Genomic DNA, 24102 nt, shown 5'->3' on the forward strand with positions numbered 1-24102 from the left:
TTGTCTGTCATAATTCAAGTGTACATGTATGTATGTATGTATGTATGTATGTATGTATGTATGTATGTATGTGTGTGTGTGTGTGTGTGTGTGTGTGTGTGTGTGTGTGTGTGTGTGTGTGTGTGTGTGTGTGTGTGTGTGTGTGTGTGTGTGTGTGTGTGTGTGTGTGTGTGTGTGTGTGTGTGTGTGTGTGTGTATGTATGTATGTATGTATGTATGTATGTATGTATGTATGTATGTATGTATGTATGTATGTATGTATGTATGTATGTATGTAAAATATGGGAGATTGGAAATGATGCAGACAATTACATTGATGGAAGAAACAATCTCCGCAATATTAAAGCTGATCCACCCCCTGAAGAAAAAAAAACATTTTTGGTTCATACCTGTAGTTGCTGTCTGCAGTACAAGCTTTTGAATATGTTTGTGGTCTTGTGTGTTGACAGGATGTGGAAGCGATGTACTATTGCAACACTTGTAGCCAGCCGTTGTGTGGAGCTTGCAGGGAATCAACCCACAAGGCCAAAATGTTTGCCCGCCATGATATTGTCTCCCTTGCCAAACGCACAAAGGAGGTCCACAAAAAGTGTGGTGTGTTTAAAGTCCAATCTTCTTCAAATACAGCTAGACACCTTTTATGAATAAACTAGCATGTGCACAGAACATTTTGGTTAAGTTAAATCCAAGGCTCTCCAGCTCATATTCTCTCCTCTGAGATGACATTGTAATGACTGTCTCGCTCTGCCTGTCTGTTTGTCTGTCTGTCTACCCACAGCCCTCCATGACGAGCTATACATTATGTTCTCCACAGAGAAGAAGTCCATGCTGTGTATCAACTGTTTCAGAGACATGCAAGTGTGAGTTAGAGTCAGCTCCTATCCCCAATATTGTATCACTTAAATAATTAAATCAACCATTAAGCAATTGCTTTTTGTGTGTGTCCTTCAGGGAGAGCAGAGCACACTGCATTGATATTGAGACAGCATATATGCAAGGCTGTGAAAGGCTGGACCAAGCTGTAATAGTGAGTGCATTCTGTTCATTAACTCTGTATTACCTACTTATTCCATATTGCTGTAGAGTATACCTATAAACAATTAATGTGGGGGATCATGGTGAAGTTTAGTTTAGTTTGTTGGGTGGGTGTGTGTGTATGTGGTGGTGTCCAGTGCCTTCTCATGATGTGACCCCTGACCCCTAGGCGGTAAAAGAGCTCCAGACGTCTGCCAGGGAAGCCATCATCATGCTGAAGGCGATGATCAGGGAGGTTCGAGAGAACGTGGATGAGGAGGAGAGCGCTATCAGCACACTGTTCAACAACATGCAGGTGAGCTGGCACAGGCATCGGCCATTTTGAAAACATTCAACTCAACTCAAAGCTGGAAATGTCCCTCCATTCCAATTTCAATCAATCAATGTTCTTTAAAAAATTGTTGAATGTTTTTTTGGTTTTCTGACTGCAGTTTATTCTACCACAAGGTGTCACCCTTCGTGTCTTATCTCCTAAAGTAGCTGAAATTTCAATACATTGCACATTTACATCAGAGCAAAATTTGATCAAATTGGAATGCTCAAGTAGTGCTTTTCATTTACAAACTTAACACTGAGAGGAAATGAATGTCATTTTTTATTGTAATAGTTTTAATTCGGCAGTCTAAATAATTTAATTTCATCATTTAATCTTGACACAGATAATATTGTCCTCTTTTGAAGGAAAAACTGTCAGAAAGAAAAAAGATTCTCCTGAAAGCAGCTCAAAGGTGAGAATGAATTTGACTTCGGGCTACCGTGCTTGAAAACAAGTAAAGGTGGGCGCCACAGGAGGTTGGTGGCACCTTAATTGGAGAGAACAGGCTCGTGGTAATGACTGGAGCGGAATCAGTGGAATTATATCAAATAGATCAAACACATGGTTTCTATGTGTTTGATGCCATTCCATTTGCGCCGTTCCGACCATTATTATGAGCTGTCCTCCTTCAGCAGCCTCCACTGCTGGGTGCAGAGTCAATAATGGGTATAATGTAATGTATAGCCTGTGCTCAGAGAAACGGTGAAATATTTGGTACTTACCGGTCATTGTTTGAATTGGGCCATCCGAGTACAGAACACACAGATTCAGCCTCAATGGTTGCATATAGCCATTACAAATCACTGTAAACTCAATGAACTCTCAGGGCAGGAAGTCTTTCCACAGACATACACCACCTGCATCCCAAATGGCACCCTTATCTCTTTATAGTGCACTTATTTTTACCAGGGTCCATAGAGTAGCGCAATCTACAGGATATTTGGGATGCACCCATAGATATTGAACAGGCTAATGGCTCATCTAATGCCTGCCTATGTATCCTGTTCCACATGTATAGATCCTGCTGGGAGATTAAGGTATCCATGGCTGCAGACCAATCTAGATAAAAGCCTAATTAATGATAATAATGTGTCAAACTAGCTACATCAGGCTTGCATGGCACCACTTTGAACCCATTGGCAGAAATGTTTCCCGAAAAGCTTGGCTTATGCTACACAAGCTAAAGAGTAAGGATGATAATCACATGAGATTCTTGCTATTGACACGTGGGTTAAGATCATGCATGTTGTTCCAGTTAGATACGGTAAGAGATCCATTTCAAATGGATTCTCTCTTGTTTTTAACAGTCAGCATGAGGAGAAAGAGAGAGCCTTCAAAGAACAGCTGTCTCATCTGGCCGCACTCTTACCCACTCTCCAGGTAATGTCCTGTCTTTGGCACGCCTTTCTAGCCTGGAGTGGTGACGCATCTGTTGCATTTGTCATCCAAACGGATGGCCCATCTTGAGCAGGTGTAATATGCTCAACTTAAGCCCATGTTCTCTGCCTTTCCTGTCTCTAGGTTCATCTGGTCACTTGCACAGCCTTTCTAAGTTCAGCCAACAAGTTTGAGTTTCTTGACATGGGATATGTATGTACAATACAGTATGATAAATAATGCCCAATCTGGTTCCATGAATCCAGAAGAGCACATACCAAAACATGAAATGTAATACTAGCAATTGTGAATAACGTTTTGAAGAAAATTGCTTTAATATATGTTATCCAGCAACTGATGGAGAGACTGAAGAAGATTGTCAAACTTCCACACAGACTGAGACCAGCTCAGAGTAGCAAGGTAAGATAAATAATTAGATGGGTGTTCATATTTGTCCTCCTTCACATATAAAAAAAAAAAAAAAAAAAAAAATATGCCATTTAGCAGACGCTTTTATCCAAAGCGACTTACAGTCATGTGTGCATACATTCTACGTATGGGTGGTCCCGGGGATTGAACCCACTACCCTGGCGTTATAAGCGCCATGCTCTACCAACTGAGCTACAGAGGACCCGTATACAGGTGTACTAATATGCATGTGTAAATTGGAAATATCCCAATTCCACCTGAGACACCCTCAGAGAGTGGGGTCACGGCCAGAGTCGGCCATTATCAACGGTGACTCTGGATCAATTAGGGTAAAGTGCCTCGTTCGAAGGCACGTCGGCAGATTTTTCACCTAGTCAGCTCGGGGATTCGAACTAGTGACCTTTCGGTTAATGAAAAGACCCTCTCTTGTCATATGCCTTTTCAACTGATGTTTTGTCATATCACATCCCAAATATACACCCCATTCTATGTTTCTGGTTTAGATCAACACAGAGTATCGGTCCGAGTTTGCTCGTTGCCTTGAGTCTCTGTTACTGCTGGGCCAAAGACGCTCTGTGTCCATTGCTGGGAGTGTGACTGGATTGAGTTTGGGCAATGCCACTGGACTGTGAGTCACATTTCATTCCTACCATATGGAAATAGTGCAGACCTACACGCCAAAGGGAACATGTCATCAGCATGTTATTGGTGCTCCCAATGAGTGAAACCTCAAATTTCAAGACAGTATGCTTGTACTTCCCAAGTATGCACTTGTCATGTTCTAAAATATCCAGCAGAAATATGAGGACCCCCTGTGCCTGATGCCCAAACTTATGTAAAGATATCGATTTATTCATTGTTTTGTGTAACTGTCCCCTCAGCCTACAGTCGTCCCTGTCCATGCCCTGCCACTCCCCAGCCATCAGTGACATGTCCCTGGGCTCGTCCGTGGTGCGGAAGCCCACCCCCCACCGCTATTTCAGCACCAAGGTCCTCCTGGCTGAGGGGGGAGAGACCCCCTTCACCGAGCACTGTCGCAACTATGAGACCAGCTACAGGGTGTGAGCTTCTACGACTCTTTTCAGTTACTGTACTTACGATATTACTGAGGACTAGCACAGCCAAACGCAATGTTTTGGTGTGTGTATTGGAAATACATTAGAGATGCATGGTCTATTGATTTCAATCAAGGCGCTACCCTGATTACTATACCCCGATGTAGCCCATTAAAAACCTTGCCTTCTCCTGACTCCAGACGCTGCAGATGTCCATTCAGCAGCTGAAGGACCAGGTGCAGGAGACCCACAGGGATCTGACCAAGCACCACTCCCTCATCAAGACAGACACCATGGGAGACATCCTGGATACCTCCGTGCAGATGGACAGACAGATCTCCTCTGAGTACTCTGCAGTGGAACTCATGAGGGCCATGTTTGAGGAGGTGGGAATCACTAAAGCGATCGATCAAATGTATTTATAAAGCCCTTTTAACGTCAGCTGATGTCACAAAGTGCTGTACAGAAACCCAGCCCAAAAAAACCCAAACAGCAAGCAATGCAGACGTAGAAGCACGGTGGCTAATAAAAACTCCCTAGGAATTAGGATTATGAAAAGGTATTCACACAACATTGTTTGTTAATGTAACCCGGATTACCTTTAGAGCTCATTTCCATCTTGTTATCCTTCACCATAGGTCTGGGAGACAACCTTTCAGAGGGTTGCAAATGAACAAGAAATCTATGAAGGTAATGTGGATTTTGTTTTTCTGTTAGCTGTGAGATAGCTATGGTCAAGTTGGTGTTTTATATACTGCATGTGTCCATTCTGGTTTCAGCCCAGCTTCATGATCTGACCCAGCTAAGGCAAGAGAACAGTTATCTGACCACCATCGCCAGGCAAATTGGCCCGTATATCCGATCCATCGCCAAGGTGAAGGAACGCCTTGAACCCAGGTACTGGAGCACAGTCACTGGAACTCAATATCACAAACTACAATGTCTTGACTAACAAGATAGTTTGGCAAATGTACAATTTACTCTGACGAGCGGTCACAGACTGAGACGTTTCTTTCTGTCATGGTGACTGTGCAAGACATGGTTTACCACAAAGTGTTCCCTTTTCAATGTTCCCACAGACTGAAAGAGCCTAAGGAGCTGAAAGACGACCGTACAGAGGCCATGCTGAAGATCTATGAGGACACCACTGCGGCCAAAGATAAACAAACCATTTCAACAATACTGACGTAAGCTAGTGAGGAGATTTAATGAATAACTTGTTGGGAGAATTGATCTGACTGATTTCAATGAAAACTATGTCTTTGTTAAACCTCAACTTTTATGCTTTACCTCAACAGAAATGACCTGACCTGTCAGCCTACCACAGATGACAACCACACTCTCAGCAACCTCTCTGATGAGGCTGCCCTCAAGAATCATTTCTACTGGCCAGGGAAGCAGAAGACCACAGAGATAGCCATTTGGAAGGAGTTGTCTCCCTAAACAACTGGATAGGGGCATGGGACTTCACCAACAAAGTGCTCACCTTTGACTTACTGTATGTAAATTATATTGAATATAAAATCCAATATTTCCACATTGTGTGTAACAAGGTGTAATGTATGCTATGGTAACACCGTCACTGTGTCCAGGTTGGCTTCTTGTAGTAATTTAAGCATGCATCCATTATCCATATTAGGACTACATTGGCAACAACATGAAAGACAACCTAATGAGGAAGACAATTTCCTTAGGATAAACTTTTGATTTTATTTGACAGGACAATGGTGTTCATTCAATTCAGAAAATGTCAGTAGTGAAAAAAAAGTTATCAACCAAGAGTTAGATAAGTACACCCTCTGCATGATACATTTTTTATTTACCTGTAATAAACTGTAGTATTGTTATACTGTAGTGCAACACAACTGGATTTTTCCACCTTCAGCTCAGCTGTATCATGCTTTGAGCAGCAAACTATCATATGTCTGCAGCCAACTGAATGTGCTCTTATATTTATTAAAACAGAATCTCATCTGTATTCATGTAACACATGACTTTTACAGTGCTCTAGACTGTCCTAATTTCAGAAACTAACTCACACACACTCATCTTGCACAACAGTTAAGTGCTTTTGACTGTTCTAATTTCACAAATTCTCTTTCACTCACAGACATACTCCTCTTGCACTCCATACAGTCTGGGCATACAGAGTGGAGGGCTGAGGCGACCTTTCACCTGAGACAAGCTGCGGTAGTTCAGAAGGAAGCCATATTGGGTGTAGCTCTCTGAACCCCTTAGCCATAGGAATGCATCTTTTGGTTGGTTTTAATACACAGTGAGCATGAGGAGACAAGCACACAGAACAAATAAATAGATGGAGTGATGATCAAGTGGGGGTAGAGAGAAACCGTGTGAGAGCAAATGCATTTTAAAGATAACTATTAGTGAGTGCCCCTATTATTAAAAACCCTATGAAAGAACACCCCTGATTCATAGTCTATACCCAGGGGACATTAAGACTTACAGCAGACTGGAATAGAACAGTGAACGGATTGTCAGTGTTCCTTATGTTTTAAATGTCTTACAAAGTAGATGTTTGACTTATTACGCCGAACCGATTGGAGAAATCCGAGAACCAGGCTGCAACTTGCTCAGGTTGTCAAATTAGCAAAAGATTTCTGATTGTACAGCCTTTTGATCCTGAGTGGACATGGGATATGAGAATTTAAAATCAGGGGTTGGAACCAAAAAAAAATTCTCAACAAAAAAATAAAATAATTTCTTCCATTCCATTCCAGTTCCGATCAGCAAAATACATTTCTGAACCTTTTTTAAACCTGTGAAACTTTTATCTTTATTTTTTACATTTAGCTCATTGAAATGACTTCAGCAATCAGTGCAGATGGAGCAGGCAAGCTAGTTGTTTACATGCGTGATGGGCGCAAGATGCTACTTAAATTTTACAGGTGGGGTGGGGGGCGAGAGGGTTGAGCAGGCGTGAAGCGCTGGCCTGCTCAAGACATGCATTATCTGAATTAGGGAAAATTCTGTGAACCTAGGAGAGGCTTTGAGCTAGCTGGCTCACAAGCTTGTGTGAAGAACAGCACTGGAATTAAACACACAGCTTGCCTTTTTGTAGTTAACAAATCCAATCTCAAACTCAACTAGGCCTATAGTATCCTTAACTAGCATTGAAAAAGTTAATCCACTTCTCTAATTAAAAAGATCTCTCCCTATCTTCTCATGCTTCTAAGTTCAGTACAGTAGCCTATGCTTCAGATGGGGGAGGGGCAGGTAGCCTAAACATGCACAGGCAAAGATTTTCAGTTTGCAGGCAGACGCTGGAATAAGTTGAGTGACAGAGTGAGGGCTTTTCACATGCCCTTTGTTGCATTTCTTTTGTGGGACGAGAAAAAAATATCTAGAATGTTAACCGGTTTGCATGCTTTTCAAATAACGGTTCTGTTCCGGAACAGTATGGATCGCTTTCATTCCCGATTCAGTTCCTTCATTTTATTTTCCAGTTTTGTTCCCTGAACCGGTTCCAACACATTTAAAATAAATCATTTTGGGTAAGGATACATCAGTATAGAAATTCTGGGCTGTTAACTATAACCAATATTTTCTCATGGCATATTTTGACATTTGATTACCATCAAAAGGCATTTTATAATTTAAAGCAACCACTTTGCCGCCATTTTTGGAAATTTTTGTAATTGTACAACAGTCACACAGAAATAAATGCTTCTTAGTGCAGATTTACCTACTGGGAAAGAATATGTATGAGGGCAGTTGAAATTGTGCATCCCTAATCTTGTGTAAAACTATTGTTGTAAACGCTGAGACCTAATAATGATGACTTAGTGATAAGCCAGACAAACAAGGAATAGCAGACACTCGACCAGGCTCATTACAGCACTTTGATTCAGTAACACAAGCTAAAAATCCATTCAGCATCCACTGAAGAAACTCAACTCCTCCCTATGGAAACACAGAAAAGGGAAACATTGGAGATGAAAAAAAAAAAAAAAAAACTTAGTAGTCAAACTAACCAAACCAAAGAGGCGGTTGGATGTGTGCAATAGATATACAACATTGGGGGGGGGGGGGGGGGTGTCGTTTTTTTTGAGTGAGTCCGTCTACCCAGGGTTTTGGGGAGCCCTTTACCACGCTCGTAGGTGTCAGTCTCCGTGAGCTCTAGACCCCCCCCCAGGGCGGGCGACAACAAGGGCTAATCCACAGTATGCTAACCAGGGCTGCCCCTCACAGTGCCTGTCTGTCTGCCATGTTCATACATCCAGGACCCCATCTCTCACACCTAGGAGCTGTTGATGCGGATGCCTGAAATAAAGGGCAGGCCGGTGCCCACCTTCTTCTTGTATTCCAGGTAGTCCTCTCCAAAGAAATGGAGGAGAGAGAGCTCCTCCTCCTCAATCCGTTCACGGAAGAAGCGCCAACTGGCCATGGTGTAGCCCGCGATGCAGACAGGGTTGCACAGCATCACCTGGAACATTGGACACGGAAAAGTGAAATCAGTGTAGTGGGCTTGATTGTAACATGTTTTAAGAAAAATTGACATTTTAGGCATGTACCTGTGTGCCAATGCTCCAGTAGAACCAGCCCACGTAGGACGGGTGTCTGAAGAAGGCATAGACCCCATCGGTGACCAGCACGTGGCTCTGGGCCTTCTCGTTCTGGACGATGTGGTTAAAGTTAGAGCCAGCCGTCAGCATGGCAGACTTACGCAGGAAGTCCCCACACAGCACCATCACCAGGCCCACCAGGCTGAGCCAGCTCAGCTGCTTCAGCTCTGAGACAAGAGAGAAAAGGTTCAGAGCCAATTGAGACATTTCACTCCTCCTGTGACAACATGTCATGCCATTTCAACTGAGACATTAAAAGTCATTGGCTGCGTTCCAGGCTGACTACGGCTCAATCCCAATACCCCCTAGCCCTCCCCTCCATTTTGCATGATCCCGCGAGCCACATTGAGTCGGAGTGGTGTTCCAATTCAAATTTGAGCAAGGGGGGGGGGTAGAGCCTTTTCAGCCCTCCAAATGAAGAAAATCAACATGCAGACTTCCTATTGAGTGGTTATTAAAACTACCCTAAAGTCCTGCGGTCAAAGGCTCTAAAGTTGCTTCAGGAAGGTGGCTGACAAGAATACTAGGATGGAAGGACATGTAATTAATTATAACTTCCCAACAAATCATGCAAAGTATTTACATTTAAGATGAATATGTCAGTAAATGTAGAGAACAATTAATGCACATTTCTTGGTCATAAAGTTAATTTACAAAAAAAAAAAACACTATTTAACAAGCTAGCAACAACTAGCTAACATTAGCCAACTAACTACACATTTAGCTTTCTATACAGGCATTTGTCATTTGTAATTCATGTTGTAGGGACTCCTGATCAAACCAGGCTGTCATCTGTGAAACCCAATGTATGTAAAGAATCTCGCTAACGAAAGCATCTACTGCAAATTTTATGTACAATTTTGTAAGCTTGCCACCCTGTTCATTAAATAAAAGTTAAATACTTCAATCACTTGTAATTGTTCTTTATTGTATTTAGTAACATAAGAGACTGAAGATATTTGCCAATGCAGGTAACGTAGCAGTAGATAACTATTTTCTTCCTTATTGTATAGTGGAGGATAAAAAGACCGGTATGCTATGGATGTGTCGGTGTATGGACCCTTACACATTTGGTAAAAAATTATTTAAAAAATGTTCAGAACAGTGATTTTAATTGTTCTAGCTACAATGCCTCCACTGTTAAGGACTGAGTGAAGGGAACGCAACTGTTACATGCCAAACTGCTATGGAATGAAAGTCCTGCTTCAGTACTACTCCACATTGAACCAACGCCAGAGGATGGGTACATTACAGGCACGTTGTTTTTCATTTGATGCTCATATGGTAAGTATGTATTTGCTGCATGAGAAATATAAGAAAAGCTATTACTGCAGCCAGTACTGGCTCATCGTCAGTCAATTGCGTGGTATCCGTTGGCAGTATCTCACGAGTGAAAGGGAAAAGTGGATACCGAGCCAGTTGTACAACTGAAATGTGTCTTCCGCAATTTAACCCAACCCCTCTGAATCAGAGAGGTGCAGAGGGCTCCCTTATATCGACATCCATGTCATCGACGCAAGCGATGTAATGATGTCCCATTCCCTATGCCCAATTTCCCTACCACTAGTTGCTCCATTTGAGTGTCACTCCCCCCGCAAACGAGAGACACTCGAAAACTAAGGGGAGGGCTAACGGGAGTATTGGGATTGAGCCTACATTGCAGACGCCTGCCTGCGCAGAATGATGCAATGCAATACCAGCTATGTAGTCAGGCTGGAAGGCAACCATTGAGCACAAGTGTGGTATGAGGGAAAGACCTGGGATAGAGAGCTTCTCTATAGTGAACTCCACCCATGAGGAGACGGCAGCCACGGTGTACTCCACACTGTGGTTGAGCAGGAATGAGTCCAGAGACAGGCTGCGGGGGTTAATGATGGCCGTCACCAAGTACTCAGAGTAGTGGAAGAAAGACATGGAACACATGTACCTGCAAATACATTCATTGACTGAGAACTATGCATAGACAGGTATCGAACTAACATCAATTAGTTGTGTGTGACAGAGAGTATGTACAGGTGCTGGATGCTTACCAGCCAAAGTGTGTCCATGTAGTTTGGGAAAAGCTTATGATCAAGCCACACCCAAAAGTAAAACCAAGGAAGCAGGCTCGCACAGCAACCTGGGAGAAAAGAGCATGCTCCGATAACCTTTCTAACTTGAACTTGTGAAACTACAAAACTGGCTCCAAATCAACAGCTAAGACAAAATAACATAAGTGGGCCATCCCGAAGGTTGACTTCAATAGTGTTATCTAGCTTACAGTTAAATTAGAGTTCTACTTCAGGCAATCAGGGTGACAGCTGTCTCAATCCAATTCAGCTAATAGGATTAGCCAGCTAACATTAGCACAATACATTGTCAGAAAGAAGCGCGCCAATTAATAACTGATCATTTAGAATAAGCCTAGCTAGCCTACTGCCGTTTTGAATGGGCAAATACAACATAAATCAAGATGGCTAGCTAAGTAGCTTAGCTAATGTTACTGCTAGCCATCTTGTTTCAGACGTTAGCTTGCTACTACTGTAGCTCTTACCTTATATAGAGGTCCCTTATATATGATTAGCAAGAAGCCATTGAGAACAGCGATGTACACCGCAATAGCTATTTTCCCCCTCACTCCAGTGAGATAGTCGAATACCCAGTCAAGGTGTCCAGCGAATGTTCTAATAAGGGGAATTATAACAACGCCAAGCCCTAAAAGAAAGCTTATAATACTTATTTTTCCCTCTAAAGCCAACTTATTGCCTGCCATGATGAAGTAACGTTACTCCCTATGGGCTCTCGCGAGTTTTCCACAATCACAGAATTTCCTCATTAATCTTGGCTCAGTTCCAGGAGGTGACGCTGCGCAGATGATTAAATCAGATTTTATTTGTCACATGCTCCGAATATAACATTGAAATGCTTACTTTCCCACCCCAACAATACAGTTTTAAAAAATACGTGTTAAGAAATGATGTACTAAAATAAACTGAAGTAAAAAAATATATATATAATAATCATATAATAAAAATAAAATAACAGTAATGATGCTCTATGCAAGGTCAATGTGGGCACAGGTTTGTCGAGGTAATTGAGGCACTATGGACAGTACCAGTCAAAAGTTTTGACACACCTTCTCATTCTAGGGGTTTTCTTTATTTTTTACTATTTTCTACATTGTTGAATAATAGTGAAGACATCAACAGTATGAAATAACCCACATGGAATCATGTAGTAACCAAAAAAAGTGTTAAACAAATCAAAATATATTTTCGATTTTTCAAAGTAGCCACCCTTTGACAGATTTGCACACTACAATGTAGAAAATAGTAAAAATAAAGAAAAATCCTTGAATATGTAGGTGTGTCCAAACTTTGTATTAGTACTGTACATGTAGGTAGAGGTAAAGTGACTATGCATAGATAATTAACAGAGAGTGGCAGCAGTGAACATAGTCTGTGTAGCCATTTTATTATCTGTTCAAGAGTCTTATGGCTTTGGGGTAGAAGCTGTTAACCTCCACGGGATTGGGTCCCAGGACATAGACATATCTGATATGGGCAGAAAGCTTAAATCTTGTTAATTTTTAATAAAAAAAAAAAATGCACCTTTATTTAACCAGGTAGGATAGTTGAGAACAAGTTCTCATTTGCAACTGCGACCTGGCCAAGATAAAGCATAGCAGTGTGAGCAGACAACACAGAGTTACACATGGAGTAAACAATTAACAAGTCAATAACACAGTAGGACAAAAAGAAAGGGGAGTCTATATACATTGTACATCTAACTGCACTCTCCAATTTACAGTAGCTATTACAGTGAAATAATACAATGCTATTGTTTTAGGAGAGTGCACAATTATGAACTTTAAAATGCATTAATAAACCAATTAGTCACATTTGGGCAGTCTTGATACAACATTTTGAACAGATATACGATGGTTCATTGGATCAGTCTAAAATTTTGCACATACACTGCTGCCATCTAGTGGCCTAAAATCTAGATTGTGCCTTGGCTGGAATAATTATGGACTTTCTCTTGCATTTCAAAGATGATGGTACAAAAAAACAAATGCATATGTTTTTTTCTTTGTTTTATCTTTTACCAGATCTAATGTGTTATTATATTCTCCTACATTAATTTCACATTTCCACAAACTTCAAAGTGTTTATTTTCAAATGGCATCAAGAATATACATATCCTTGCTTCAGGTCCTGAGCAGTTAGATTTGGTTATGTTATATTAGGCGAAAATTTAAAAAGATTTGGATCCTTAAGAGGTTTAAGAAGCCTTTTGGAACTAGACTTGGTGCTGCGGTACCACTTGCCATGCAGTAGCAGAGAGAACAGTTTTTGACTAGGGTGGCTTTGGCAATTTTTAGGGCCTTCCTCTCACACCGCCTTGTATAGAGGTCCTGGGTGGCAGGAAGCTTGGCCCCAGTGATGTACTGTGCCGCTAACACTACGCTCTGTAGTGCCTTGCGGTCGGAGCCCGAGCAGTTGACATACCAGGCGGTGATGCAAGCAGTCAGGATGCTCTCGATCGTGTAGCTGTATAACCTTTTGAGGATCTGAGGACCAATGCCAAATCTTTTCAGTCTCGTGGGGGGGAATAGGCATTGTTGTAACCTCTTCACGCTGTCTTGGTGTGTTTGGACCATGATAGTTAGTTGGTGATGTGGACACCAAGGAACTTGAAGCTCTCAACCTGCTCAACTACAGCCCCGCCGATGAGGATGGGGGTGTGCTTTGCCCTCCTTTTCCTGTAGTCTATGATCATCTCCTTAGTCTTGATCACATTGAGGGAGAGTTTGTCATCCTGGCACCACACGGCCAGGTTTCTTGTAGATGGGGCTATAAAGCCATATAATCAAACCTCTCTCTACTTGAGGTTGAGCTAATCTTTTTTGACCAGGCATCACTTTTTTTAAATGGAGGGGAACTGTTTTTAGTAATGCTTAGGCTGTTTAGCAGAGGACATGGCACAGACTGAGATGTCTCATCTGTCATGAATTTACCATACTATTCACAAATTCAATAAATGGTAGTGGTCAGTCCAACAGACAAATTAGACTGCTGCTTAATTTTTGTGAATGGGAACAAGTTTTGATACTCAACAGCCTGTTGAAACCAAAATGTATCATTATTCAAAATGTACTGTATGAAGCAAACATTGCATTTATTACCCAGATAAGACGGAGTATCATTCACATAAAATAATAGACAGATAAACATTACATCTCTCATTTCCTTGTTTTGGCTACTAGCAATATGCAAACAGTGTGTGTTTTGTGTGTGTGTGTGTGTGTGTGTGTGTGTGTGTGTGTGTGTGTGTGTGTGTGTGTGTGTGTGTGTGTGTGTGTGTGTGTGTGTGTGTGTGTGTGTGTGTGTGTGTGTGTGTGTGTGTGTGTGTGTGTGTGTGTGTGTGTGTGTGTGTGTTGAATTTGTGACTGCTTGGATGAATAGGTTACATGGACATATGCAAAGACTGGTGGGCTGGTAGAGCTGGAAATTGAGAACTATTATGTACTACAGGTTATTAGGGAAACACTTATTGAAGAAATCATGATCCATAGATGTTGAGGTCATTTTTGGTGGATTTAAAATATTTTAAGTTGTCAAGTTATTTAGTAAGCAATGGTGCAGAAATTGACAACATCAAAAATAACAAAAAAAGCAGACATCATCAGTTTTTTTACAACAAAATGTTTACATTGTGTCACGCCTTGGTCTTAGTGTTTTGTGTTTTCGTTGATTGTTTGGTCAGGCCAGGGTGTGACATGGGTTTGTTTTGTTGTATTTCGTATTGGGGTTTTGTGGTTATTGGGATTGCGGCTGAGTAGGGGTGTTGTATGGGCTTGGCTGCCTGAGGCGGTTCTCAATCAGAGTCAGGTGATTCTCGTTGTCTCTGATTGGGAACCGTATTTAGGTAACCTGGGTTTCTCTTTGTATTTCGTGGGTGATTGTTCCTGTCTCTGTGTAGTTTCACCAGATAGGCTGTAATTAGGTTTTCACGTTCCGTTTGTTGTTTTGCTTTTGTATTAAGTTATTTCATGTATCGCTCTTCATTTATTAAAGACATGAGTAACCACCACGCTGCATTTCGGTCCGACTCTCTTTCTACAAGCGAAGAACGCCGTTACAGAATCACCCACCACACACGGACCGAACAGCGTGTTAACAGGCAGCGACAGCATGAGCAGCGAAGGGAGGACGTTATGGACAGCAGAAGTATGGAGTATACTACGTGTGAAGAATTAGACAGGTGGGCGGTCGACCCAGAGAGAGTGCCGGCGCCCGCCTGGGATTCGCTGAAGCAGTGCGAAGAGGGCTATAGGAGAATGGAGTCGAAGAGAAAGACACGGAGACGCAGAGCGAAACCCGAAAGTCACCCCCAAATATTTATTGGGGGAGGGCTCAGAGGGAGAGTTGCTGAATCAGGAGTCAGACCTGAGCCAACTCTCCCTGTTAATCGTGAGGAGCAGCTGCAGTGGGAGAGGTTGCACCATTTGGAGAATTGGACATGGGAGGAAGAACTGGATGGAAAAGGACCCTGGGCTCAGCCTGGTGAATATCTCCGCCCCAAGGAGGAACTAGAGGTGACTAAAGCGGAGAGGCTCTGGTATGAGGAGGCAGCACGGCGACGCGGATGGAAGCCCGAAAAGCAGCCCAAAAAAATTATTGGGGGGTGGCTTACAGGGAGTATGGCTATGCCAGGTAGGAGACCTGCGCAAACTCCCTGTGCTTACCGGGGGGCTAGAGAGACCGGGCAGGCACCGTGTTATGCTATGGAGCGCACGGTGTTTCCAGTGCGGGTGCATAGCCCGGTGCGGTTCATACCAGCCCTTCGTATTGGCCGGGCTAGAGTGGGCATCGAGCCAGGTAAGGTTGGGCAGGCTCGGTGCTCAAGAGCTCCAATGCGCCTGCACGGTCCGGTCTATCCAGAGCCACCTCCACACACCAGTCCTCCGGTAGCAGCTCCCCGCACCAGGCTTCCTGTGCGTGTCCTCGCTCCAGTATCACCAGTGCCAGCACCACGCATCAGGCCTACAGTGCGCCTCGCCTCTCCTGTGCTGTCGGGGTCTCCTGTCTGTTCAGCGCTATCAGAGCCTTCCTTCCCTCCTGCGCTGTCGGAGTCTGCCGCCTGTTCAGCGCTATCAGAGCCTTCCTCCTCTACAGCGCTGCCGGAGCCTCCTGCCTGTTCGGAGCAGCCTGAGCTGTCAGTCTGCATGAAGCAGCCTGAGCTGTCAGTCTGCATGAAGCAGCCTGAGCTGTCAGTCTGCATGAAGCAGCCAGAGCTGTCAGTCTGCATGAAGCAGCCAGAGCTGTCAGTCTGCAAAGAACTGTCAGTCTGCAAGGAGCTGTCAGTCTGCAAGGAGCTGCCAGTCTGCAGGGTGCTGTCAGCCTGCATGGAGCAGACAGAGCTGTCAGTCTGCATAAAGCAGCCAGAGCTGTCAGTCTGTATGAAGCAGTCAGAGCTGTCAGCCTGCATGGAGCAGTCAGAGCTGTCAGTCTGTATGAAGCAGCCAGAGCTGTCAGTCTGCAAGAAGCAGCCAGAGCTGTCAGTCTGCAAAGAGCTGTCAGTCTGCAAGGAGCTGCCAGTCTGCAAGGAGCTGTCAGTCTGCAAGGAGCTGCCAGTCTGCAAGGAGCTGCCAGTCTGCATAGAGCAGCTAGATCCGCCAGTCAGCCATGATCTTCTAGATCTGCCAGTCAACCAGAATCTTCCAGATCCGCCAGCCAGCCAGGATCTACCGGAGCCGGCTACCTACCTGAGCTTCATCTCAGTACTGGGCTTCCTCTCAGTACTGGGCTTTCTCTCAGTCCTGGGCTTCCCCTCAGTTCCGGGCTGCCCCTCAGTTCCGGGCTGCCCCTCAGTCTCGAGCTGCCCCTCAGTCCCGAGCTGCCCCTCAGTCCCGAGCTGCCCCTCAGTCCCGAGTTGCCCCTCAGTTCCGAGCTGCCCCTCAGTCCCGAGCTGCCCCTCAGTCCCGAGCTGCCTCAGTCCCGAGCTGCCCCTCAGTCCCGAGCTGCCCCTGAGTCACGAGCTGCTCCTCAGTTCAGTGGGCTTCAGGGTGTTTTGTGTTTTCGTTGATTGTTTGGTCAGGCCAGGGTGTGACATGGGTTTGTTTTGTTGTATTTCGTATTGGGGTTTTGTGGTTATTGGGATTGCGGCTGAGTAGGGGTGTTGTATGGGCTTGGCTGCCTGAGGCGGTTCTCAATCAGAGTCAGGTGATTCTCGTTGTCTCTGATTGGGAACCGTATTTAGGTAGCCTGGGTTTCTCTTTGTATTTCATGGGTGATTGTTCCTGTCTCTGTGTAGTTTCACCAGATAGGCTGTAATTAGGTTTTCACGTTCCGTTTGTTGTTTTGCTTTTGTATTAAGTTATTTCATGTATCGCTCTTCATTTATTAAAGACATGAGTAACCACCATGCTGCATTTTGGTCCGACTCTCTTTCTACAAACGAAGAACGCCGTTACACATTGGATATCAAAAATATAATTTCCCTTGTGATGTAGCCAACCATGAGGATCTATTATTTAAGCTTCATTTAACTAGGCAAGTCAGTTAAGAACAAAGTCTTATTTACAATGATGGCCTACTGTACCCCGGCCAAACCCTAACAATGCCAGGCCAATTGTGCGACGCCCTATGGGACTCCCAATCACGGCCGATTGTGACACAACCTGGAATAAAACCAGGGTCTGTAGGGACGCCTCTAGCACTTTTGTTGTGGAAGAGCAGGGGCCTCCTGACTGAGAAGAAAGAGTCTGTGCTGGAGACCCTGTTGTGGAGTTGGCTCTCGAGTGCCGTGCGAAGCTTCTCCACCCTATCAGTGTATTTCCTCTCAAGGATCATAACTTTACCCCTGTAGGAGCAGAGAAAGGAAACATGAGTTAAACAGCCCTACAATATATAGCTCCCGTAAGCTTCATTGAAAGAGATCCTCATCAGTTCAATATGGTCCATTTGATGTGGTCCCTTATGTTGGATGTGCTGTAAGTGTTATGCAGTTGAATGAGGACCCAAAAGCGACTTAACAGAAACAGAGTTTATTCCAGTCTTAACAGAAAACGACTAATCCTGAATTCTTTCACAGGTAATGTCCAAACAGGAATAACTGAAATCCTCTAGTCTGTAGAGGGGAACAACAGGAGAAGCGGCCACAGACTGCAGGTCGCTTCGGGTTGGCGCAGGCCGTAGCTGATAGAGACACCTGCTCACACGCAGCATCTGATGAAGGCAAAAGCACGACAGGACGGAACAAGAACACAGTACAGCAAACAAGGATCCGACAAGGACAGAAGAGGAAACAGAGGGAGAAATAGGGACTCTAATCAGAGGGCAAAATAGGGGACAGGTGTGAAAGAGTAAACGAGGTAGTTAGGAGAATGAGGAACAGCTGGGAGCAGGAACGGAACGAAGAGAGAGAGAGAGAGAGAGAGAGAGAGAGAGAGAGAGAGAGAGAGAGAGAGAGAGAGAGAGATAGAGAAAGGGAAAGAACCTAATAAGACCAGCAGGGGGAAACGAATAGAAGAGAAAGCACAGGGACAAGACATGAGAATCTATGACAAAACATGACAGTAAGGTCTTTGTATATTGCCTGCTTTGAAATGAGGATGACTCAGTGTGCTTTCAGTGTGCGATGTCTCTGATTTTAACCTAATTTTCCTTTACCTTTATATCAGCTCTCACTACGCTTTAATGTGATGTAGCTTCTCATAGTATTTTTGGCAATCACGAGGCCCTCGTGACAATAGAAAGTGCACAAATTGCTTGAATTAATTCAATACAATGGCCCTGATCCAAATGAAAAGGTGGGAGGTGCCCTTAAAAATGCCCGCTTCCCCCCTCCCATTCGTAGCATGATGTGTTATGGATGGAAACTAACCAATGAGCATTGACTACAACTGATACGTGGTGGGAACGTGGTGAGAACATGGAGTACATCCTCTGTCTGTGGACATTTCACATGTTCATTGGAGATGTTAAGCATGAAGTGTCCATGGCAGAGAAACGCATTTTCACTCCAAATTCCTTTACTGTGAACATTGCTAGAGTATTCAAGTAAGATCCATTTCATTGCATCATATAAACTATTAAATAAAAATAATTGAATACAAATTGACATTGTAGTGCTATTACAATTGTAATAAGGGTGGTATTGGTATTAGTAATTTGTATTGACTATTTGATTCGGTGGTAATAGTATAATACAACATGGTTTTTTAAATCTTGTATTTTCATATATTTAGTGAAAAAGTCATTATAATATCTAAAATACTTTGAAGTTTGACTTTTTACTTGCCCTTTTCCTACATTCTCACGCTTTCTATTTCATCTCCCTGAGCAGGTCTCACGTGGCCCATTGGGTGATTATAGTGTCCCATCTGTCCAGATGGTGTGCCTGTGAAAGCCTTGTGAGAGCCTGGTTGACTGCACTGTGGCTGGGCAGGGCCTTGGTCACTTGAGCTTTGTGTGACGGGGCACACTTCCTTTGTGTGTCCGCCCCAGTGTCATTAACACTGAAGTGTGGGAAACTCAGGACCATGGCAGCTCTCACGTTCCACTTGGGTAGGAAGGGAGCTTGTGACTGGGACGCAGCCAGTGGCAGGCAGGACAGGCAGCTGTGTGTCTAAAGGTTGTGGGGCCTGCATTTCTATCAGTAGACGTGAAAGTGTGCTAAAAGAGTAACAGTCCATATCTACATGTGGAGCTTTCCAGAACTCAATACTGGATATATTAATGGGTTGATGTGAAGACTTTTCATGGCAGTAACTGCTACAACTGTGCAATGTTTATAACTCACAGAAATCTACTACCTGACAAATATACCAGACCACACCAAAGACTAACTTTATTTTTTATTATTTTTATTTTTTTCACCTTTATTTAACCAGGTTGGCCAGTTGAGAACAAGTTCTCATTTACAACTGCGACCTGGCCAAGATAAAGCAAAGCAGTGTGACACAGACAACAACACAGAGTTATACATGGAATAAACAAACGTACAGTCAATAACACAATAGTAAAAAAAGGCTATATACAGTGTTTGCAAATGGCATGAGGAGGTAAGGCAGTAAATAAGCCATAGTAGCGAAGTAATTACAATTTAGCAAATGAACACTGGAGTGATAGATAAATGTTGTCCTATCATTACATCATTACATCTTTACATGACATTACACCAAAGACCCAAGGATTTTGAATAGCTCATGGATATGAACAATTTAGGCTATTGGAAACAACCTGCTCCATGAAGCTAATGGACAACACAGTAGCTCCATGTGCCGTTAGACTCACAGCCCTGCCCCAGATCTCTCAGTCTCACACCTACTGTATGTGTGCCCTGTGCCGAAACACTTTGTGCTCACTCTTTATTCTGTGATAATGGCAGAAGATGAGCAAACTCCTTCCTCTGGGGTCACCACTTTCCCAGATCCATAACAACACCATGTCAGCCCCCCTCCCTCCCTCCCCTCCCAGCCTTCCTCTCCCTCCCCATCTATTCAATTCAATTCAAGGGGCTTTATTGGCATGGGAAACATATGTTAACATTGCCAAAGCAAGTGAAGTAGATAATATACAAAAGTTAAATAAACAATAAAAATTAACAGTAAACATTACACTCACAGAAGTTCCAAAATAATAAAGACATTACAATTGTCATACAGTGTTGTAACGATGTGCAAATGGTTAAAGTACAAAAGGGAAAATAAATAAACATAAATATAGGTGGTATTTACAATGGTGTTTGTTCTTCACTGGTTGCCCTTTTCCTGTGGCAATAGGTCACATATATTGCTGCTGTGAATGGCACACGGTGGTATTTCACCCAGTAGATATGGGAGTTTATCAAAACCAGGTTTGTTTTCGAATTCTTTGTGGATCTGTGTAATCTGAGGAAGATACGTGTCTCTAATATGGTCATACATTTGGCAGGAGGTTATGAAGTGTAGCTCAGTTTCCACCTCATTTTGTAGGCAGTGTGCACATAGCCTGCCTTCTCTTGAGAGCCAGGTTTGCCTACGGAGGCCTTTCTCAATAGCAAGGCTATGCTCACAGTGGTCAGGTATTCTATTATCTGTTAATGACCAAACAGCATTATAGTTTGCTCTGTCTTTTTGTTAATTCATTCCAATGTGTCAAGTAATTATATTTTTGTTTTCTCATGATTTGGTTGGGTCTAATTGTGTTGCTGTTCTGGGCACTGTGTGGTCTGTTTGTATTTGTGAACAGAGCCCCAGGACCTGCTTTCTTAGGGGACTCTTCTCTAGGTTCATCTCTCTGTAGGTGATGCCTTTGTTATGGAAGGTTTGGGAATCTCTTCCTTTTAAGTGGTTGTAGAATTTAACAGATATTTTCTGGATTTTGATATTTAGTGGGTATAGGCCTAATTCTGCTCTGCATGGATTATTTGGTGGTTTACGTTGTAGACTGAGGATATTTTTGCAGAATTCTGCATGCGGAGTCTCAATTTGGTGTTTGTCCCATTTTGTGAATTCTTGGTTGGTGAGAGGACCCCAGACCTCACAATCATAAAGGGCAATGGGTTCTATAACTGATTCAAGCATTTTTAGCCAGATCCTAATTGTCATGTCAAATTTTATGTTCCTTTTGATGGCATAGTATGCCCTTCTTGCCTTGTCTCTCAGATCGTTCACAGCTTTGTGGAAGTTACCTGTGGCGCTGATGTTTAGGCCGAGGTATGTATAGTTGTTTGTGTGCTATATCAACCTGCTCCCGAGAGGCACACTCTTTGTCCTCCCAGCAATAAACACTTCATTGAGCATGTGGCAGCACGGGATCTCGCAATGCCCCTCCCAGCCCTCCCATTGGCTCCAGGCTGTGAGAACCTCCAACAAGCCCAAGACCTACACATTCATGTGGAGATTTAGGAGTATAAATAGGAGGGAGAACCAGAGGGAAGACAGCACATATCCAATTGGCTCTTTACTGAGACTTCAGCTCAACATTACTACTGCCACAGCCATGGCACCAACAATGACTAGACAGATTACCTACTCTGAGCAGAACCTCTCACTTACTAAGGTAAACAAATGCTTTGAATACATTCATACAGTACATTTCAATCTTATTCTATTGCTGTTAATTATACATGGCAAGTTGACTAAACTGTTCCTTGTTTTCTCTTTGTGCAGGTAAAGAAGCCAGCTGTGGAGAAGATGCGCAGAGATCGCATCAACACCAGCATCGAGCAGCTCAAGTCCCTCCTGGCTCCCGAGTTCCTCCTGCAGCAGCCTGACTCCAAGCAGGAGAAGGCTGACATCTTGGAGATGACCGTCTATTTCCTGAGCCGACAGCAGCAGGCAGGGAGTTCCTCCACCGTGGTAGCCAATGGGAGCTACTCTCACTGTGTGCAGGAGGCTGTTAGCTTCCTGTCGCAGTGTGAGGTGAAGACACAGTCCCACAGCAGGCTGCTGACCCACTTCCACAGCCTGCAGACATCCAGCCAACACAGCCAGGCTCCCAGGTCCCTCTCCCCGCTGGGCTCCCCAATAGACCAGGCCACCACCAAGGGTGTGATGAGACCCATCTCCCATCCGCTCTGGAGGCCCTGGTAGAGCAACGCTTCAGACCTTTTCATGTCAGACAAACGGAATTAGACAGGCCAGTGTATGTTTTGACAAGCATGGACAGTGGTGTTCGGAGTGACGGAGGTCTACTTCTTCTGCATTTGGCAAGAGATGCTATGTCATTAGTCTTCATCCAGATGAAGAAAGGGCATGTTTCGCCAGTATTCCTTTGAAAGGAAGGATTCTATGAAATGATTCAGATTGGTCTGGATACATACTATGTATTTGAAAATGTACACTGATTTAATAACAGTGTTTCTCTTATTTTATGTTCTCGTTTGAGAACCTTAACTCTGACAGTACAGAGTTAAATTATTGTAATAACATACTTGCATTTTATTTCTAACCGATATTGAGTTGCTACTCTTTGGGTCTGTGACCACCTGTTTGTTAGAATTTGTCAAACTCTTTGTCATTGAATGATAAAATGTATCAATTTGATGTAGCTATATTATCACACAAATGGGTCCAATGGATCTAAACTGAATGTAAATCATGTTATGATTATGTCAAATCAATGTCATTGATAATACAGTATTCAATGTTCAAAGAATATGTTCAAAAGTTCATTGTAACTTCGAAGATACACCTTTCCTAAAGAGATTTTGTGTATTCCACAAAAGGTTTTGTAAAGAAAAAAGCTTTTCTGTGAAAAGTTTGTTTGCCTTTATTGGTTTAAATGACACTCCATTTGGAGTGACATGCCATCAAGGGTTCGAAAATAAATTAAAAACTGCATTTTTGGTTTTATCTTCTCTGTCGTACGGAGTCATATATCTACACAACGTTCTCCACCCACATCCATTCTGATTACAACAGTAGTATGGCTAACTTTGTCATCCACAAAGTTAAAAAGAAGACCACTCTAGTTAGTATATAAAACATATTGGTTGATTGACTATATTCACAAACCTAAATTTAGATTGTGAGGAGCACCTATCCTAAAGGTATAGAGACGTCAGTTCAATATTGGTTCCTGATTGATAAACCAAAACCTTGAAACCTATTGTTGATTTGTGGTTGGACAAAACCTATGTACAGAACCATTCAAAAGTTTGGACACACCTACTCATTCAAGTGTTTTTCTTTATTGTTACTATTTTCAAAACTATTAAATAACACATATGGAATCATGTAGTAACCAAAAAAGTGTTAAACAACTCAAAATATATTTTATATTTGAGATTCTTCACTGTCGTAGCCACCCTTTACCTTGATGACAGCTTTGCACACTCTTGGCATTCTCTCAGTCAGCGTTATGAGGTAGTCACCTGGAATGCATTTCAATTAACAGTTGTGCTTTGTTAAAAGTTCATTTGTGGAATTTCTTTCCTTCTTAATGTGTTTGAGCCAATCAGTTGTGTTGTGTTGTTGGTCAATTTCTTCAACAGATGATCAGGTCTATATAATGATCAAACTTATACATATTGGTAGGAGAAAGGAAACACAGACTCTTTGTTTAAGTATAAAAATGATCCTTTAGTAATACAATTGCACTGTGGCTAGAAAAATTTGTAAGTCGCTCTGGATAAGAGCGACTTAAATGACTTAAATGTAAATGTAAATGTAAAAAACTACCTAGAAAGGCCAGGACCTAGGAAGGAACCTAGAGAGGAACCAGGCTATGAGGGGTGGCCAGTCTGGCTGTGCCAGGTGGACATTATACATTGAACATGGTCAAGATGTTCATAGATGACCAGCAGGGTCAAATAATAATAATCACAGTGGTTG

At 43.0% G+C, this 24102-nt stretch overlaps 3 protein-coding genes across 3 annotated transcripts; 2 read left to right on the forward strand and 1 right to left on the reverse strand.

The window, feature by feature from the left end:
* Positions 1-320: 320 nt before the first annotated feature.
* LOC124031792 (RING finger protein 207-like) lies at positions 321-6206 on the forward strand. The gene is made up of 15 exons (XM_046343462.1): positions 321-594; positions 779-860; positions 952-1027; positions 1205-1330; positions 1717-1763; positions 2659-2731; positions 2873-2941; positions 3080-3148; positions 3661-3785; positions 4039-4216; positions 4413-4598; positions 4851-4902; positions 4992-5109; positions 5292-5399; positions 5511-6206. The coding sequence occupies exons 1-15, from the start codon at positions 462-464 to the stop codon at positions 5653-5655; spliced, it is 1587 nt and encodes a 528-aa protein (XP_046199418.1). The 5' UTR covers positions 321-461; the 3' UTR covers positions 5656-6206.
* Positions 5903-11614, reverse strand: LOC124031793 (protein-S-isoprenylcysteine O-methyltransferase-like). The gene is made up of 5 exons (XM_046343463.1): positions 11329-11614; positions 10826-10914; positions 10553-10722; positions 8745-8962; positions 5903-8656 (listed from the first exon to the last, which is right to left on the reverse strand). The coding sequence occupies exons 1-5, from the start codon at positions 11545-11547 to the stop codon at positions 8471-8473; spliced, it is 882 nt and encodes a 293-aa protein (XP_046199419.1). The 5' UTR covers positions 11548-11614; the 3' UTR covers positions 5903-8470.
* Positions 11615-21719: 10105 nt separating this feature from the next.
* Positions 21720-23079, forward strand: LOC124021591 (transcription factor HES-5-like). Its single transcript, XM_046336733.1, has 2 exons — positions 21720-21826; positions 21937-23079. Exons 1-2 carry the CDS (start codon positions 21767-21769, stop codon positions 22357-22359), a joined length of 483 nt encoding a protein of 160 aa, XP_046192689.1. The 5' UTR covers positions 21720-21766; the 3' UTR covers positions 22360-23079.
* Positions 23080-24102: the final 1023 nt, after the last annotated feature.

The sequence above is a fragment of the Oncorhynchus gorbuscha genome, linkage group LG03 (assembly GCF_021184085.1).
Source record: "Oncorhynchus gorbuscha isolate QuinsamMale2020 ecotype Even-year linkage group LG03, OgorEven_v1.0, whole genome shotgun sequence".
In the NCBI taxonomy this organism is placed as follows: domain Eukaryota; kingdom Metazoa; phylum Chordata; class Actinopteri; order Salmoniformes; family Salmonidae; genus Oncorhynchus; species Oncorhynchus gorbuscha.

What these genes read in the sequence shown, in the direction of transcription:
- LOC124031792 (XM_046343462.1), top strand. Translation starts at nt 462, where the DNA reads ATGTACTATTGCAACACTTGTAGCCAGCCGTTGTGTGGAGCTTGCAGG. An exon ending in GACCAGCTCAGAGTAGCAAG is followed by an intron (nt 3,149 to 3,660) that starts GTAAGATAAATA and finishes TTTCTGGTTTAG; the next exon opens with ATCAACACAGAGTATCGGTC. An exon ending in TGAACAAGAAATCTATGAAG is followed by an intron (nt 4,903 to 4,991) that starts GTAATGTGGATT and finishes TTCTGGTTTCAG; the next exon opens with CCCAGCTTCATGATCTGACC.
- LOC124031793 (XM_046343463.1), bottom strand. Translation starts at nt 11,547, where the DNA reads ATGGCAGGCAATAAGTTGGCTTTAGAGGGAAAAATAAGTATTATAAGC. An exon ending in ATAAGGGACCTCTATATAAG is followed by an intron (nt 10,915 to 11,328) that starts GTAAGAGCTACA and finishes CTTTTCTCCCAG; the next exon opens with GTTGCTGTGCGAGCCTGCTT. An exon ending in AGAGAAGCTCTCTATCCCAG is followed by an intron (nt 8,963 to 10,552) that starts GTCTTTCCCTCA and finishes CTCTTGTCTCAG; the next exon opens with AGCTGAAGCAGCTGAGCTGG.
- LOC124021591 (XM_046336733.1), top strand. Translation starts at nt 21,767, where the DNA reads ATGGCACCAACAATGACTAGACAGATTACCTACTCTGAGCAGAACCTC. An exon ending in AGAACCTCTCACTTACTAAG is followed by an intron (nt 21,827 to 21,936) that starts GTAAACAAATGC and finishes CTCTTTGTGCAG; the next exon opens with GTAAAGAAGCCAGCTGTGGA.